This window comes from Notechis scutatus, chromosome 5 (genome assembly GCF_049901735.1).
Source record: "Notechis scutatus isolate UNSWTSFEM ecotype Mainland chromosome 5, rNotScu1.2, whole genome shotgun sequence".
Taxonomy (NCBI): Eukaryota; Metazoa; Chordata; class Lepidosauria; order Squamata; family Elapidae; genus Notechis; species Notechis scutatus.
The window spans coordinates 25,434,398-25,451,542 of record NC_142013.1 but is presented as its reverse complement, the minus strand read 5'-3'; the positions used below and the strand labels follow the sequence as shown (position 1 = coordinate 25,451,542).

The window sequence follows — 17,145 nt, the reverse complement described above, 5'->3', positions numbered from 1 at the left end:
TGTGGTCCTCATTTAGGTTGAACAATTTTGATTGTGAGAAATTACTATAAAGTTTCATGGCTTGAGAATTGCAGGTTATTGCAGGTTCATCTCCCCCAATTATCCTTGAAAATAAACTGGGTATCATGTGTATAACTGATTATGAGCGGACTGCATTTACAGAATCTGTCAGTGTTGTGGGGGGAGATAGATTATATTGGCATTTAAAATAAAGACAAAGTTTATATTAAATATAATGCATGCAGAAAACAAGAAAATGCCAATTCCTGAATATAAACCCAGATCAAAATCAGATATTGCATGATTGACATAGCAGATGGAACAGAGTAATACCCTGGTACACCGTATGTGCCTTCTGTCCCACATGATTATTCACTGTATTTCTAAAAGTGATAATTAATGCAAATTGATACCCAGCATGATGGAACTAGTACATTGGCTTACATAAGACAAGAGAGATATCCAATAAATCATATGTATTTCCAGGAATGAAAACAATATTATGAATAAATAATATTTTGTGGATTTTTCTTAATACTTGCAAGATGCTTACAAAGTCAGTTGTGTGAGAATATATATATATAATAAATAGCATGATATATACCCTGTTTCTCCAACAATACGGCCTCCCCCAATAGGAAGTCCCAGCATGTTTTATAGGCATGAAATGAAATTAAGCCCCTCCCCCCAAATTAAGGCCTATACTAAAACATGCGAAATGGGGGGAATGGTGGGGGGGCTTGCCGTTAGGAAGTACTTTTGTTGCACACCCGGATATGGTGCTGCCTACGTTGACCCCGATACAAAGTGCCCCACCAACGCCGAGGTCAACATCCAAGCCGTCGCCGCCCACCCGCCTGAAGATGCAAGGGGGGGAATTAAGTCACCCCCGAAAAGACGGCCTAGCCATTTTTTCGGGGCTCAAAAAAAAATAAGACCCGGCCTTATTATATGAGAAACACGGTATAAGTTTGTCAATACCTTTTCAAAATTATTGAAACATTTAAAAATTCTGAAACAAAATGTCGTGATCCATTTTTTTTCAATTTAGCCAAATCATTTATTTAAGTATTTATGAAATTTATATATTATCTCTCAAGTCATGCTCTAGAAATTTACAAATATATAACATACAAGTAAAGGTAAAGAGAAATGTTTCCCTGTCCAGTTGCGTCTGACTCTAGGGCGCAATGCTCATCTCTGTTTCTTGACTGCGGGAGCTAGCATTGTCTGCTGGTCATGTGGCCAGCATATGCCAAATCTGCACGGAACACTGTCACCTAACCACCAAAATTGTACCTATTGATCATTTTCATGCTTTCAAACTTCTAGTTGGGGAGGAGTTGGAGCAAGGAACAGGAGTTCCCCAATATGCGGCACTCAGGTCTTGAACCCAGGCTGTCAGCTTTCCAGCTGACAAGTTCATTGCACCTCCATAATAAAAGTACAGTGATAATAATGTTATTTGATCTGCTTATTGAGATTAAAAGCTGTCGAAAGTAGTACAGAGTTCTCTGTTACTATACTGGGGAAGGGAAAACCAAGAACAGCAAGAAAAAAATATTCCTATAATAATATAGGGTCAACCTGTCCAAAGAATTTTTGAAAACAACTGTATTTGTAAGACTTACTTAGATGACAACAGAAACAGGGCCACACAGCCTTCGTGGGGATCTATTTCATACAATAAGGATAACATAGAGAAGCTTGGTCTCTGAAATCTTGTCTCATCTGTATTACATTATTTAAGGCCAAAGTTATAGACTCCAGGAAACCCAGTTCTGTGTTCACAAGAATACACAAGAATTAAATTCTTGTATCCACAGAATTTTATAGTCCATAAAATCTAAATTTCTAAAAACAATACTACGCATTCCTTTATTAAGCTTGTGATGGTCTAATACGATTAGAGCTGAGCTGCATCTCTTTTGAAATTTTATTTTAGAAATTTTTTGGCAATGTAGATTAAATTCACACTGCAAAAACTAATTGACCAAAATCAGAATCTGTATACGTTGTTTGTTATAACCACTTACTTGTGCTGTGTCCTGATAAACCCTGGCAGAATTTAAATAAATGATCTAGGAGTTGAATATCCAGGTGGATATGGGTAAAATTTCCCATCTTTCTTATATCAAAATCATCCCATGGACATTATGTAATTTTAAGCATATGCTTTAATTGTTGTGAACGTTTTACTGTATGTTTCTGTGGTCTCAGATTTCATAAATAACTGTTTTCCTTAATTATTTGTTACAGGACATATATAGTTACTTGTAAACAAGAGAACAAGAAACTTTCTGTTGTTGGCAGAGATTTTAGAGGTATTAATGTGGAAGTGAGAAAATTTGGAAGTCCCATTTGAGGAAATTCTAGTTCAATCATTTTCCTTTGTGCAAATATTAGCATTATATCAAATTACAAAAAGTAATGTCTGTTTCTTCTAATAATGAAACATTAGACCTAGTAGCTTATAAAGAAGCGATTTCTTTAAGTGCAATAGAGACAACTGTTTCAGCTGTATAAACTTGAGAACAGGCAAGTCCCAAATGTTTCCAAAGAAGGTACCAAAAACTTTATGGCTGACGTTTATGCAACGAATGTCACACAAAGGATACGGCTGCATTTAACTTCCATCAGTTAGCAGTTGTCTTATGCACTGAAGCATGAGGGCTTAATATTCCTTTAGAAAACCTATCCACTTTTATCAGCTAATACCATACTTACAATTATTTAATTCTTAACATTCTTTTTGTTTTGACAAGAAATGAAGCACCTCAACAGGTTAATTCTGCTGTATGAAAGTCTTTCAATTGGATTCCTAAATTTTCTCTATAAAAGTAATCATAAGTGCAGAATACCTAAGAAAAACTGGTTTCTTTCACATTGTTCCTGATAGGCCTGTTTTAATTATATATTAAGATATTAGCTATTATCGTATAAACATAGAATTAGAAGAGGTATTTAGGCCACTGAGTCTAAATGCAGGAATTAAAATAGAGATAGTTTTCACTTACTGACTACCAATAGGACCAGCAACTCTGATCAGTAATGCAATTATAAAGCAAAATATAACGTGACAGCACCAACTTATATTCTAAGTTCTGACTCTGGTCATTAAGCAAATCTCCCACAGTCATTAAGTATGATGCCAATAACTTATGACTTCCTGACAATAACTTATGACTTCCTGCCAGCTTTCCCATTGACTTTGCTTGTTGGAAGCTGGCTATGAAGGTCACAATAATGATCATGTGATTACTGAACACAGTGACCATTGTAAATGTGGTTGGTAAGTGCCTTATTTATGATCATGTGTCTGCAGGTGGGAACGCTGTGAAGGTTGCAACTTGAGGACTGGCAATAAATCTCCTTTTTCAGTGACTTCGTAAATTCAATGTTGAATAAGTGATCAGTAAGCTAGGCCTACTTGTAAAACATTCCAGAAAACTATCTGCAATCTGCCTCAGCTTGAACTATCTAACAACAGAGAGAGCACACTTTTGTTTGTTGAACTATTCTTTTAGAATAGAATTTGCTTCCCAAAATTTCAATCTATTACTACATGTCCTATACTCAAGAACAGGATGAACAAGTCTTAACATTTTTCTTTGAGATATCCTTTAATGATCTGACAGGCGCTATCATATTCTACCACCTGTCTTGTCCTACAAACTGGAACTAGCCATTTAGGAAAGGGCAGCTCTCAAACAATCCCAAGTTTTCTTGGTCACATTCTGAACCAATTCTTCACCTTCTTCCTTTGTAAAGCCATCCTGTTTCCAAACAGTAATGGCAGTTATGATTTCTCTTCTCCAATCAGCAATGATGATGAATTGCTATGTCTTTCCTTCCTTGCTGTCAACATTACCAAAAAAAAAACCTCTGAGAAGAATGTGGTCAGGCTATAAAATAAATCTCTCTCTCTAATTTTCCAATCTGTTGCATTCTCTGACAATTCTAGCTCACCATTTGTTTTTCCTGTTTCTCCTCACTTTTACAACATTCACATTGCTCTCTTTTCACTTCTTTCCTTCTCTCTTTCCTTCAGTTCCAATTACCTACCATAATGTATTTTATCTCCTTTTCCTTTCGTGCATTCTCAGCTTTTTCATGAAAAACGTATCTTCTACCTTCCACTCTTTTCCCCATTTCTCTCATTCCCTTCTCCCATTTCTGAATTTTCTACCTCTTACTCTCCTGGCACTAAAAAATTATCTAGGTTTCAAAGTTACCTCAAAACCAATGAATCTTGGGGGGTCTTCTTAATCTTGTTTACTCCACTTTCCCCAAAACAAAATTAGTTTGCACATAAAATTGCTTTGTTCTACACCTGACGCCTCAGGCTGCTGGAATAAAAATCAACATACATTATTGTAATGCCAACAATCTTTCTTGTTAAACATTGTTGCAACCATAGTTATTTATAAATCCTTTGGTAAAAATCTGCTATGTTGATACATGATAATCATCTTACATCGCTAAGAATGATTAAGCATCTGGACCCTTAATAGAAAATTTAACCACTGGGAATTCATTGATTTTAGAAGAAATGGGTCTCAGTTGTAATCATAACAGAATAACAGAGTTGGAAGGGTCTTTGGAGGTCTTCTAGTCCAACCCTCTGCTCAAGTAGGAAACCAGATATCAATTCTGACAAATCCGATGTCTTGGATTTGTCCAATCTCTTCTTAAAATTGGACCGAGAAGTTATAAATTTCCCATCTTTCTTTAGAATAACACTCAACAATTCCAATTTTCCTATTTTATAAATGAATGTAATAGAAAATAGTAGATAACAAAACTTTAAAACCTTGAAATGGAAAATCAGATTGAAAACAATACATAAATTAGGAATTGCACTATTAAAGTTATATATGTGAAAAAAGTTCCCTGCCTAACACTGTTTAAACATAAAACTATGTAGAATTACTGTAATTAATTGCATAATAGAAAAAAACATTATAATTAGAATTTTCTACGTTAAGTAACAAAGTTCATACTCAGTGCCACTGTAAGATGATCGTTTTAACAATTTATTCTCCAAGGAAATGTAACTACTGGAAGCTGTTAAAATTACTTTAAATGTTAACATTAAGGAAATTTAAAGAGGCAGTGCTGCTGAAACTGCCACTGTTCAAAAGATGAACATTGAACTTTGCCATAAAGGGGGGAAAAAACCCTTGAGCACAGATAAATCTTCTTCTATGGAAGGAAAACATCAGAAAAGAAAAAATTGCTAACAGATGTATATGGAAATGATTTAACTCAAAATATTTCTTCTGGATGAAGAGAGTCAGAATATTGGACACAATTGTCTTTTGTTATGAATATGAAATAGAAACACATCAAAATCATCCACAATTTTGCCATGACCAGAAATTTCATTAACTACTAAGAAAAAGTCAGCCTACTATATTATGAAAAAAGGAAAAGGAAATAGGAATGACAATGTAAGAACACAAACCCACATCTTAAAACACTGTTTTAGTATTTTAAATTTCTTTGTAATTTGAAGTAATGTATACTTGGCATTTCTATACAAGTTTGACAAATTGTTTAAAGGGAACAAACTTTCTTAATTTCACATTTTTCCAATTATGAGTTCAATTGTCATAAGACTGTTGTCAAATTTGATTTCATTGAGGACCACATCAGGGTTGTGTTTGACCTCGGGCGCCGGGGTGGGTGTGGCCAGGATGGGTGTGGATAGCTTGATGTCACTCGTGTTGGGGACATCTGTGGTGGCCCAAGTGCTCTGCCAGAGAAAACAGGCTCCCAAGGTCCTTTTTGGCTGCGATGGCCTCCTGCAACACTCTGCCAGTGAAAACGGAGCTCCATTTTCGATGGCAGAGGCACCAAGGCTGGTCATTCTCTGTTTCCAGAGCAGCCCTGCAGGTCAGATCTAAGCATTCCATGGGCCAGATCTGGCCCACGAGCCTTGAGTTTGACACCTCTGTCATAAGACTATATAAATTAGTATTTTGTCAAATTATTTTATATATGCAAAAACTGAGCTTACAAAGTATACATTTTCTCAGTTCACATAGTTTTGTATTTATATTTTTTTAATTGATGATGCTTTTGAATCAGTATTGACTCCAAGAAATTCCCAGACAAATCTCTGAAGCTTTCTTGGCAGGATTTTAGAAGTGGTTTGCCATTGCCTACCTACATAACATGGGATTAGGGACTGCTTTATTCCCATCATCTCTACCTGTCCCATTATGAGAGAAATGCTCTGGCACGGGGGCTCAAAAAGTAATCAAGCCTGTTATTGGCAAATAGTATTTTCGGGAGCTACTCAATGTTAGTTAGCTAGGAATTAAATATTTTAATTTTTATTTAAATGTACATGGTTTTATATTGCATTTTAATTTCTTTTAGCCACTAAGGAGCAGGATAGTTAGCCATATTAATTTATATAAATAAATTAGCAAACAAACTAATAAATGCTAACCATGGAGTAAGAAAAAAAGTGTGATACACTATTTCCTTTTGTAAGAGTACACAATGTTTATTAATTGTAGCAATTAATTTATTTTTTAACAGAGAGATATATTTTGCGCTGACAATCTAAATCTGCAGGAAACATTAGATAAATTATATGATGCAATAAAAGTGTAGACCTATTAGATAAAACTAAGGTGTGTTTGACTGATAGGGAAAATGGCGTGAAGAATAAGTTAGAACAGCATTATGTGCCCCCTCCCACTCCTCAAAAAGCCTACAGCAAGCAAATGAATTTGTGTATCTCAGGAAAATATTTAGGGACAAGAATATGATGGGTAATTTTTCAGCCATGCAAATGCCAGCAATACATAATAAATAATGGATTTATTTATTATTTTATGGATTATTTTAAAGGAAAATGTAATCTTGAAAAAATGTATAAGGCATGTCCAGGACATTGTGAATTTTGTTATGTGGGAGCTGGTTATTTTAGGGAAAAATAGAAGTTGACTTTAATGAAATGAAACAAACAAAATTTAAAAAGTTATGATATTTATGTAGTTACTTACCAAGCACATCTACATTACATTAAAGTAATCAAAATATCTTTATAGGTATGTTACAACTTTTGAGCAAACGCTAATGTTTGTAAATTGAAAGTTAAAAATTTGACATGCCCTACAAATGGAAATGTGGCACTTAAGAAAATGTGTGGTTAAAAAAAATAAGAGAGAGTACAAAAACGAGTGAAAGTGATTTAATACAAATATGAACAACCAATATAAAAGAAGTATATCAAAAGTCTGAATGAAGACTAGATCACAAATAATTATACAATATAAAGGAAAAATAAGTTGGTTAAAAGAAAGGGGGAAATCATGACAGATCTGGTTGGATGGAGCTGAAGAGAGGAAAAACTTAAAGAAATGGGTTGAATGAATCAATGTAAGGCCCAGTGAAATAAGGATGGTTTGAACCCCCAGTGCCCCATTTTGGATGGCAAAGGGCTGCAAGAGGCCGCCCAGATTGAAAACGGGATATGGGTTTGCGCACAGACCTCCCATGCTCTGTTTTGGCTGCCAGAGGTACCGCGGCCGGTTCTTTGCTATTTCCAGGCCGGCTCTGCAGGCCAGATATAAGTACCCATGGGCCAGATCTGGCCCGCAAGCCTTGAGTTTGACACCCCTGCATTACACAGTTCTTGTCTGGTTGCTCACTAACCTTGATGGGTTAAATTTCTTCCTGAATTGTGGAAGATTTCACTCTACAATTAGAATTTGTGAGTAGGATACCTTTCTTTCCTTCCCCAGAGTCAGCTGTTCCTCCCAAGAAAATTTAAAAGAAAAAATCTTTACTTAATTTTTAAGTAGATAATACAAATATATCTAAAAACAAAAATGAACCCATACTGATATTCTATACATTGCTATATAGCAATTCAAATACTGAAGTTAATAGTCAGTATCTCACTAATGGACTCATATTTGTTCAACAGTAACTTATCATGGATCATGAATAAAGACTTTTTTTAATATAATACTGTTTTAAAAAATATCTGCTATGCAGTTTTAGGACAACTGTACAGAGTTTAGATTAATATTAATTTTACTGATTAGTCTCTGAAAAATATTAAAATGCAGATTTGCTATATATTGGATTAGTAAGAAATGGTGAATATCCCCTTAAGATTGTGCTTGATTTCTGATGACTTTGTAGACATGTCTATATAATCTTCTTGGCAGAAATACAGTTGAGTTTGCCACTCCCTTTCAGGGGTTTTTAAAAAGCTTTCCAATGAAGTTTAAGGCTTTGACATTTTCTAAAGGTTTCCCACTCAAGTATTATCCAAGCCTGACCCTGCTTAGATTTTGAACCCAGCCAAGGTCCACAGCTTGCAAAAAGTAATAATAAAACATAGTTGTTTTTTTGCGTTAATTATATTTGGCCAAGTTGGTTTGTGATTTTTGAATTTACTTTTTTTACCACAGTACAAGAGTTTAATTTGCCTTAAATTAAATCCATTGGATATAATTTTTAAACAGCTTTAAGTTGTAGGGTTTGTTTGTCCCCCCCCTCCCTCCCTCCCTCCTCTCCCTCTCCCTTCCTTCCTTTCTTTCCAGTAATTTCAGGACTGCATTTTCTGAGAGCCCAATTCATTGCTTGCTGCCTTCTTAGCCACAGCTGGCCTCTTGCTGTTCACAGCTGAAAAGTGAAATCAATGCCTGCCCTAACAAAAGGCAGATGAAAGTCATTCTGATCATGTATAGTCATTTCCCGTAATTTTATCAGCTTACAATTATTTATATGAGCTCTGGAAATGATTGGTTGTTCCTCTAAATGTAATATTAGTTTTTTATATTCTAAAAAACGTATAAAGTTCAGCAGTGTATGTGCAGCTCAGTAAAAGTTTTCTAATCTTTCACTTTGTTATAAAGTAGTATCAACATTCTAACTAAATTACAAGATTGTGAATTCGTTGCATAGATTTTGCTTCAGTCATAAACTAGTGTTATTATCTATTTAATTTTTTCCTACTGTATATAAAGCTTTAAAGGGGAGATACTTAATATGCTAGTCCTTACAATATATTCATTGACCTCAGCTACTAAACTTTTATTTGAGGAAGTTGTGTTAGTGAACCTATGTTTTTAGCTCATGGCTTAGCTTGCAGTTTAATACTCTGAAGGTCAGAGAATAACAATGTGTTTGTTGGAGAATAATATTTCCTATTTTAAATGGTTCTTGCTTTGATTATAGACATTTATTATCTTCATCAAAAATGTAATAGTGGAATAATTTAAAATGGGTATAATAATGGTTTATTGGATTTTTTTTAGGAGAATAAAGTGGTCTCTTTTACAAATGGATCAACTGCTAGCTAAATACAGGTTTGTTTCAACTAATTTTGCTTTCTATTGCTCACAATCACATTGAAATGAAATATTATTGCTATATAGCTTAAAATTAGAACCAGACTTTTATAAATTCAAGTAATTATTTACCTACTAATTTCATAATTTCAGCAAAGGTAATATTGAGTTTAGATACGTAAAACATTAAAACTAGGAAAAGAAAAAAGATTGCATATATGACTATCCTAACACCACTCCTAAGAAGTTCAGAAATTATCTTACATTTTATTTTATATTGATATGATCTTTATATTTTCTATTTTTTGATACCTTATCGTACGCAGTGGTTTTATATGATCTTATCAAATTCTTTCACAGATTGTCTGAGACACAGATTAATGTACCTCATATAAAGATACGTAACAATGTGTTGAAAGAAGAAACAAGCCTACTCCAGCTATCACAAGCCTCACCAAGAGAAGCTTATAAATTTCCTCTATTCCACACATGGTGCCAGTTTAGTAAACCTTTTAGACAAAAAATAAAATAAAATAAAGAAAACTGTATACTTGTATGGTGCTAGAAGCATAAATCAAATAATGTACTTTAATTGTTTATTCTTTTTTACTATTTTCTGCTAAAATTAAAGTGTCATTTATTCTTTTTAAAGTGTCATTTATTCTTTTTCCATATTCTTTGCTTTTACAATTATAACCTTAGCAAATGCTATGGCGCTGATCTTAAAGTACTGCATAGTATAATTAGTAAGCCTGGATAACTGCAACGGATTTCAGATTAATGCTCATTGTTTTTAAGTGTCATCATTAGCATTGTTATACTTGATAAAATATACTACTCTTAAAACAGTTACACCTCTCCTGATGTCAAGACCTCCAGAAAAAAATACTTTTGTTATCTCGTGGTTAATAATACTCAAGATTATCAATTACATTCTTCATGTGATTTTATTTTATCTTACCAATATTGTTTAAATTAAGTGCCTTTCTACTGTAGATAACATATACTTCACCCCTTTCATTGGTTCCACTACACTTTCAGAAGCAAATTAATATACCAAAACATTTAAACAAAAGCTTCTGACATCAGAAATTGTTTTATTTTTATTTTACATGTGCATTCAACATTCCTGAGACATGTAACATGACCTATCTGCACAACCAAAATATTCCACATTGTTTCTTATGTGTATTAAATTGTGTTTAACATTTTAAACTCTGAATGCCTTCTTATAATACTGTATGAAACAGTTTATAGAGACAATGTAGAACGATTAAAAATATGCCATTTGCGATCAAAGAACTATACAGAAGAATGAATGATTTATGAAAATGGCTGAATTCTCTAAATTTATCCTATAAGCAGAAAGGCAAGAGGTCATAGTCCAGTCTATAAATATCATAGTAACAATATGTCATTTGTGTTATTCAGTAAGCTAAAAACAGAAAAAAGAGCTATAGCTTCAAGCATTAAGAAAAAAATAACAGTGAGACTAACTGGTGATAAAATATATGCTTTCTTGGTATGGAATCTGTGTTGATGAAATATGAACAGACTGATTCACAGCTAGCAACATAATTTTTAGAATCAAATCTATGGAACTATCTCAATTCTTCAGTAATTTTAACAGGGCAATAATAGATTTGACTTGATATTTACCTTTAAGAAATACAAGAATTACTTCACAATGTAACATTATTGAAGTTATTATTGCAAGACAATATTATTTTCATAAAGACTATGGAAACTAAGTGAATCCCATTCTCTGCTATGGCAGTTCACTAGTGTCTTTGGGCCAGTCATGTTAACTTAGCCTAACCTACTAAAGTACCTCATAGGTTACTATCATTAGAAAAACCTGAAGGACAGAGCACTATGTATGTATGTTGCTTTCAGCTCTCACAAAACAGATAGGCAGTTGAATGATTATGCCAATAGATCTAGTAGCAAATTTTTTATTTTTGTGTTAATAAAGAAAATGCATTACTATTTTAAGAGGCTTGACATTTATGTAGATCAGAAATGCAATAAGAATCTTGTTCTATCAAGGACAAGGCTGTTCAATTTAACAAAATATGAGTGAAGGTGATTCAGAAGGAATAAAAGTAGTTCATTTCATTACAAAATAATTATAATGTGCCTCTATGTTACTATTTATATCAACTGTTAATAGATGACACTATTAACCAAGGGAAACTTACTGAAATACTTCCATCTAGATCAATACATGCCACATTTTTCTCCAGCAAGTACTAATTATCCATCAGAAGAATTCTTAATCAATATTTTAAGTTAACTTATGATTTGGAGTAGAGTCAACAAATACTATACAACTTCTTTCAGAAGAGATTTGGGTTTCTAAGTCATAAGATACATAGAGCCATTTGTCTCATTTTTTAAAAAAGGAAGTGCACATATGAACTTAACAGTTGAAACTCTTCCTTCAGAACTGTAATTGGTATTTAGAACAATTGTTAAATATCACAAAAACAAATCAAGATGTCCTCATTTATTAAAGCAATGCTTTCTGCCATATTAAAGTAGAATTTATTTTAAATAATCAGGAATCTAATGCAAATATAAAATGGGAAATAAAATTTGTTTCAAGAACTTTATTTGTGAAAATATCCCCATTCAAAAGTTTCTTTTCTCTCTCTCTCTCCCCTTCTCTCTCTCTCTCTCTGTGTGTGTAACAAATTGGCTACAGAAGGTAAGCTTAGCCTTATAAACCAATCTAATATATAAGAAAAGGTTAAAGGGCATACAAAAATCACTACTTCACTGAAAAAATCTGACATCCAATTTTCAAGCTGATTTATCAGTAGAAGGCTAAAATTGATAGTTGCCACTGGTAGGTAGGGTGCTGTCTGAAAAAGCTGCTACAAAGCCTGTAGTTTTGATTTAGCCACATAGATCAATACAAACCTATACTGTTTCAATTTTACAAATATTGATTTTCTGATATAACTTCAGGAAAAGAACATACATCATCAGCTTACAGAAAATAATCTTGAAATTTATTTCATAAACTTTCATTCAAAAAGGTTATTAAAAGATATGTGAAATACAGTAAGAGAGTCACTGCTAAAATAGAATGTAATATCCTGGTATTTTAAACTGTGAATAAATTGTTATGAAGTCAGGATGCTGAGCTTTGAGATTGTATTCTCCCCCCCCCCCCCACCTCAATCTGTCCCATTATAATTGGACATGTATATTACCTCAGTTGTGAAGTATTTATCTAATATTTCTATTTATCTCTCCCCACTCCATCATTCCATGCTTGAAAATTACTTTATCGTATTTGATGAAAAATAACCATCATTTGCTGAAGAACAGAAGATGCAGTCATAAAGATGAAGAGCATGATATGTTTTCTATAATGATTTAATGTATGTTTTAAATATATTTTCTAAATAAGCTTTAGTAGCTGATTTAAAAAAAATATTTTTGACTTTTTTTAAAAAAGGTTTTTTTTTTTTAAAAAAAAGGGATTTAAAAAAAACCCTATTTTAAATAAGATAAAGCAGTAAATAATTCCAAGTGTTGATGCGAGAACTATTCTTTGTTCTTTGTCAGTAATTGGAGGCCTCTGAATTGAGAGCCTTAGAATGACACCAGTCAGGAATATTAAAATTTAACCTATAAAAATTATAGTAAAAATCACATATTTCATTATAAATTATAGGATTCTCAAATTAATAATGTCCTAAGACTATGATGTAAATTTATTTCCTGTTCTCTAGTTACCATACAAAATATACATACATTGTAAAAAGTATATGTTTATACATTTTTATGAGAAAAATGCTATCAATAAATAGCAATGTTTATAAAGATAGGTATCATTGCAAGACAAAGAGAAAGAAATGTACTTCTCCTTTCCTGCCCTATACATATTTCCTTCATTTCAACAGATTTCCATGTGAAAAGAGACTATGACATTGCTATGAACATACTAGATGTGCAGCAGCTTATATAGATGAAGTTTATAATAAATTAATTTCACTGGAGTTATACAGATACATGTTCAGAAACATTTTTCATTCATATAAATGGAGTAGAAACAGCATCTCCGTTTGAATGCATCAAATTGTAGGGACTGATAGTTTTCCATACATGTTGCTCTCAGTGAACAGAGATCAGCATACAGATTTGAAACACTTGTCGGACAGAATCAGAATTATTAACATTTCTATTACACGTTGGACCATTTGACATGGATGTCAAATGGTGTAGGGGAAGCATGACAGAATTCTTGCTTGATGACCGGGAAGGATAGTTTCATACTACCTCAGCTGCAATGACTCCCCATCCCAATTTATTATTCACTCAAGCAAGAATCAGGACTGATGTGAGCTTGATAGTAGAGGAGGAGGAATATTTTATTCAAGTACTATCACACAGGCAGAAAATGATTCTGATCTTCATATGCTTTATCTTTTATATGCTATTTATTTTTAATAAATTATATAAGAAATGAAATAATAATTTTTGTGTGGTTTGACCCAACACTGGTTTTAAATAAATACATACTGGAGTCAATACTGCTTAAACATATTATGGATAATTATAGCTCCAGTAACTAGTGTGAACCAGATCTATTACTATTATTTCTGAGTAGCAAATAGGTGAAAAGAAGCAAATAAAACATTACATTTCATTCATATATTATTTCCTGTCTTTAAACAGGAAAAAATGTTGCCCGGGACCTAAGGCTTATTTAAGACTATGAAGATTCCACCTATGGCTAAAAAAATTATATTTGCAGTTATAGTAAAAGGTAGTAAAAGTATACAAGATGCCTTACTGTGTGAAATTGCATGTATCAAACACATGAACAAATTTAAAAAGTAAGAGAATGATTACACTAAAATATTTTAAAAATTGAAAATTTGTTTCAAGTATATTAAGTTTGGTTTAATGATTAAGTTATCAGGCTAGAAATCAGATCATGAGATGTACTTCTGCTTTAGGTGTGAGAGCTGGCTAAGGTGACTTTGGGTTAGGCTTAGGCCAGAAATAAGATAGCATAAAGAGGAAGAGGAAGTAATGAAAGCTAAAGGAGTACTTTTCAATTCAGTTAAGTTCAAGATTATCCTTACAATGTAATAATTGCATGAACAGGAATTGATTCCGGTTATTTGTATCATGAATGCTCACATCCATTCAAAATACCAGATCAGAAGTATATAATTAACAACTTGCCTATAATAATTAATTAACAACATACCTATATGAAACAGCTCCCCAAGCACCATGCTTATTTGTAAGAATATTCAGTATTTTCTGCTTCAGCTGATTTGCGGTAACATGATCACGATGCTTGGCTGCACTGATAAGGTGATCACACATCTTCTCCTCTTCTCTTCTATCAGCAGCATATTGGGCACACTGAGACTAAAAAGAGAAGTGATGCTTATGATTTCATTAGGCAAATAACTTAAGCTAGTTTTACTTTCTCTAAACATTTCTTTTAAAAAAATCATTTAAACCAGGGATCTCCAACCTTGGCAACTTTAAGACTTGTGGACTTCAACTCCTAGAGTTCCTCAGCCAGCTTTGCTGGTTTAAACTATGCATGGGACACAATAAAATTTATTTATTCCTAAGCTTGAAGATATTATTCATTCATTCATTCATTCATTCATTCATTCATTATCAAATGTATATGTCCGCCCAAGACCCAAATGTATATGTCCGCCCAAGAAAGCAACCTTTTGGCAGTGTACAACAATCCAATGAAACAGCAAAGATATAAAACAGTCATTATCTAAAACTATTATATAATAATTATTAAAAAGCATTAAAAACTATAAAAGTAAAAATGAAACAGAAAGAAACCAATAGGCAGAGAAATATTAACAGTAAGGGTGATACTTCACTAGGTTACCTGTCCCATGTACTTCCCACTCCAGCTGACATAACCAGATCTTGAGGGACCTTCAAAACTTTAGGAGTGATGAAGCCAACCTCATCTCTAGGAGAAGATTCCAAATGTAGGTGTCATGACAGAACAGGTGGACTACCTAGGGCCCAAGAAATGAATCCCCCTGGGCAACAGATCCGGTAACATGCCCATTCTATTGGATCTGGTGGGATGGAAGATGAACCTGGAAAATCCCTCAAATAACCCAGTCCTATGCTATATAGGGCTTCACAGGTCAACCTGTGAAGAACCTTGAATTTGACCTGGAAACAGACTGGTAACCAATGCAGCTGATATAGCAGAAGTGTAACATGTGATCTACCCAAGACAAGGTGTACTATAAATATCCAAAAATGGGTACAAGTAAAAAATATTCATGCTTGCCCCAAGGATTTCTGTGTCAGCAACACCACACACAATTCCCAATGACTCTTAAAAGATGCTTTTTGATAGAGAGCAAAAAAGAGGAGAGTATTGTTTTTAAAACACAGAGACACAATTCTATGCACATATATAAAAAGTATTTTATTAAATATTTTACATAAAACATATTTCAGTGAACTTGACAAGGATAACTATAATGCATTGATTAATTAAGCAAAATATAGCCCTCACTTTTTTCATTTGTTATTAAAAAAAATTTTTTTTAGAAAATGAAAATCCAGATTTTTTTTTCCTGCATATGAAGATCAATAGCTCCGAGAGATAAATAATATAGAACCTAGATCTCATTCATGGAAAATTCATGCTTCCTTACAAACTGATTCTTCATTTTTATTACATGCTAACCATATCTTCTGACTCATATTTTTGTAACAAAATTCAGAAAATTTCTTCTAGATCACTGAAAATTAAGGCACAATGTGACATATGTAATATTTCAATGAAAATCTGGATGGAATAAATATATTATATCCTTTGCTTCTAAATTCATCAAGTCACATGATGTCAATAAATGCTAATAAAAAAATAACCCCTCCCCTTTATTGCTTTTTTAGGTTATCTGCTCTATCTCTAATTTTTAAAGAACTCTTATTTGTAAACTTATTTTTAATGAGAAGTTACCCTGTTGTGAATTCTCAGCCTTCATCCTTAGCTTTATTTTTTAAAAATGCCTCTGGGTGTTATATAGGCTCCATAGGCAATCTTAGAAAATAAAATGGTGTATGAAACCTTACTAGTAGAAAAGAAATAAAGATAAGTGAGATTGGGTGGCAAAAAAAACCCACATCAATCTGGCTTCTTTATTTGTAACTAGCATGGCAATAATTTTGTAAATAAGTAAGTTGTTGCATAGGAATTATTTTGTGAAAGCAACAATAAGATGTTTAAAACATTACCTATTACATTACCATCTTTCTGCTTCGGTTCTGACTACTTTTTACAGAGATATGATTGAGACCATTTTAATAAACTGCATCACTGTTTGGTTTGGTAGTAGCAGTGCCTCAAATAGAAGGTCCATAGAGAGAGTGGTAAGGACAGCTGAGAAGATTATAGGAAGCTTGTTTCCTGTTATTCAGGATACTGCTTAAAAGTGCTACTTGCTTATACTCAAAGCATTGTTAGAGACTCTACACCAGAGGTGGTATTCAGCAGGTTCTGACCAGTTCTGGAGAACCGGTAGCGGAAATTTTGAGTAGTTCGGAGAATCGACAAATACCACCTCTGACTGGAGATTTTACAGTATCCTTTCCCTGCCACGACCACCAAGCCATGCCTACAGAACTGGTAGTACAAAAATTTGAATCCCACCACTGCTCCACACACTCACTTTATGATCAGTTTCTGTTGCTCCACTCGGGAAGGAGGTTTCGAAGTATTTCTAACAGGACTACTAGATTATATAACAGCTTTATTCCCTATGCCATCTGTCTGGTAAACTCTTAAGAT

The 17,145-nt window shown here is 33.3% G+C and overlaps 1 protein-coding gene across 8 annotated transcripts in view; it reads right to left on the bottom strand.

Moving 5' to 3' along the window:
- NBEA (neurobeachin) overlaps positions 1–17,145 on the bottom strand; it is a 355,903-nt gene that overhangs the window by 164,411 nt on the left and 174,347 nt on the right. For all 8 annotated transcript variants that reach the window (XM_087966360.1, XM_087966362.1, XM_087966361.1 and 5 more), the window contains one exon: positions 14,557–14,723. In XM_087966360.1, the coding sequence (XP_087822486.1) occupies positions 14,557–14,723 (167 nt within the window). The remainder of the gene's footprint in view (positions 1–14,556; positions 14,724–17,145) is intronic.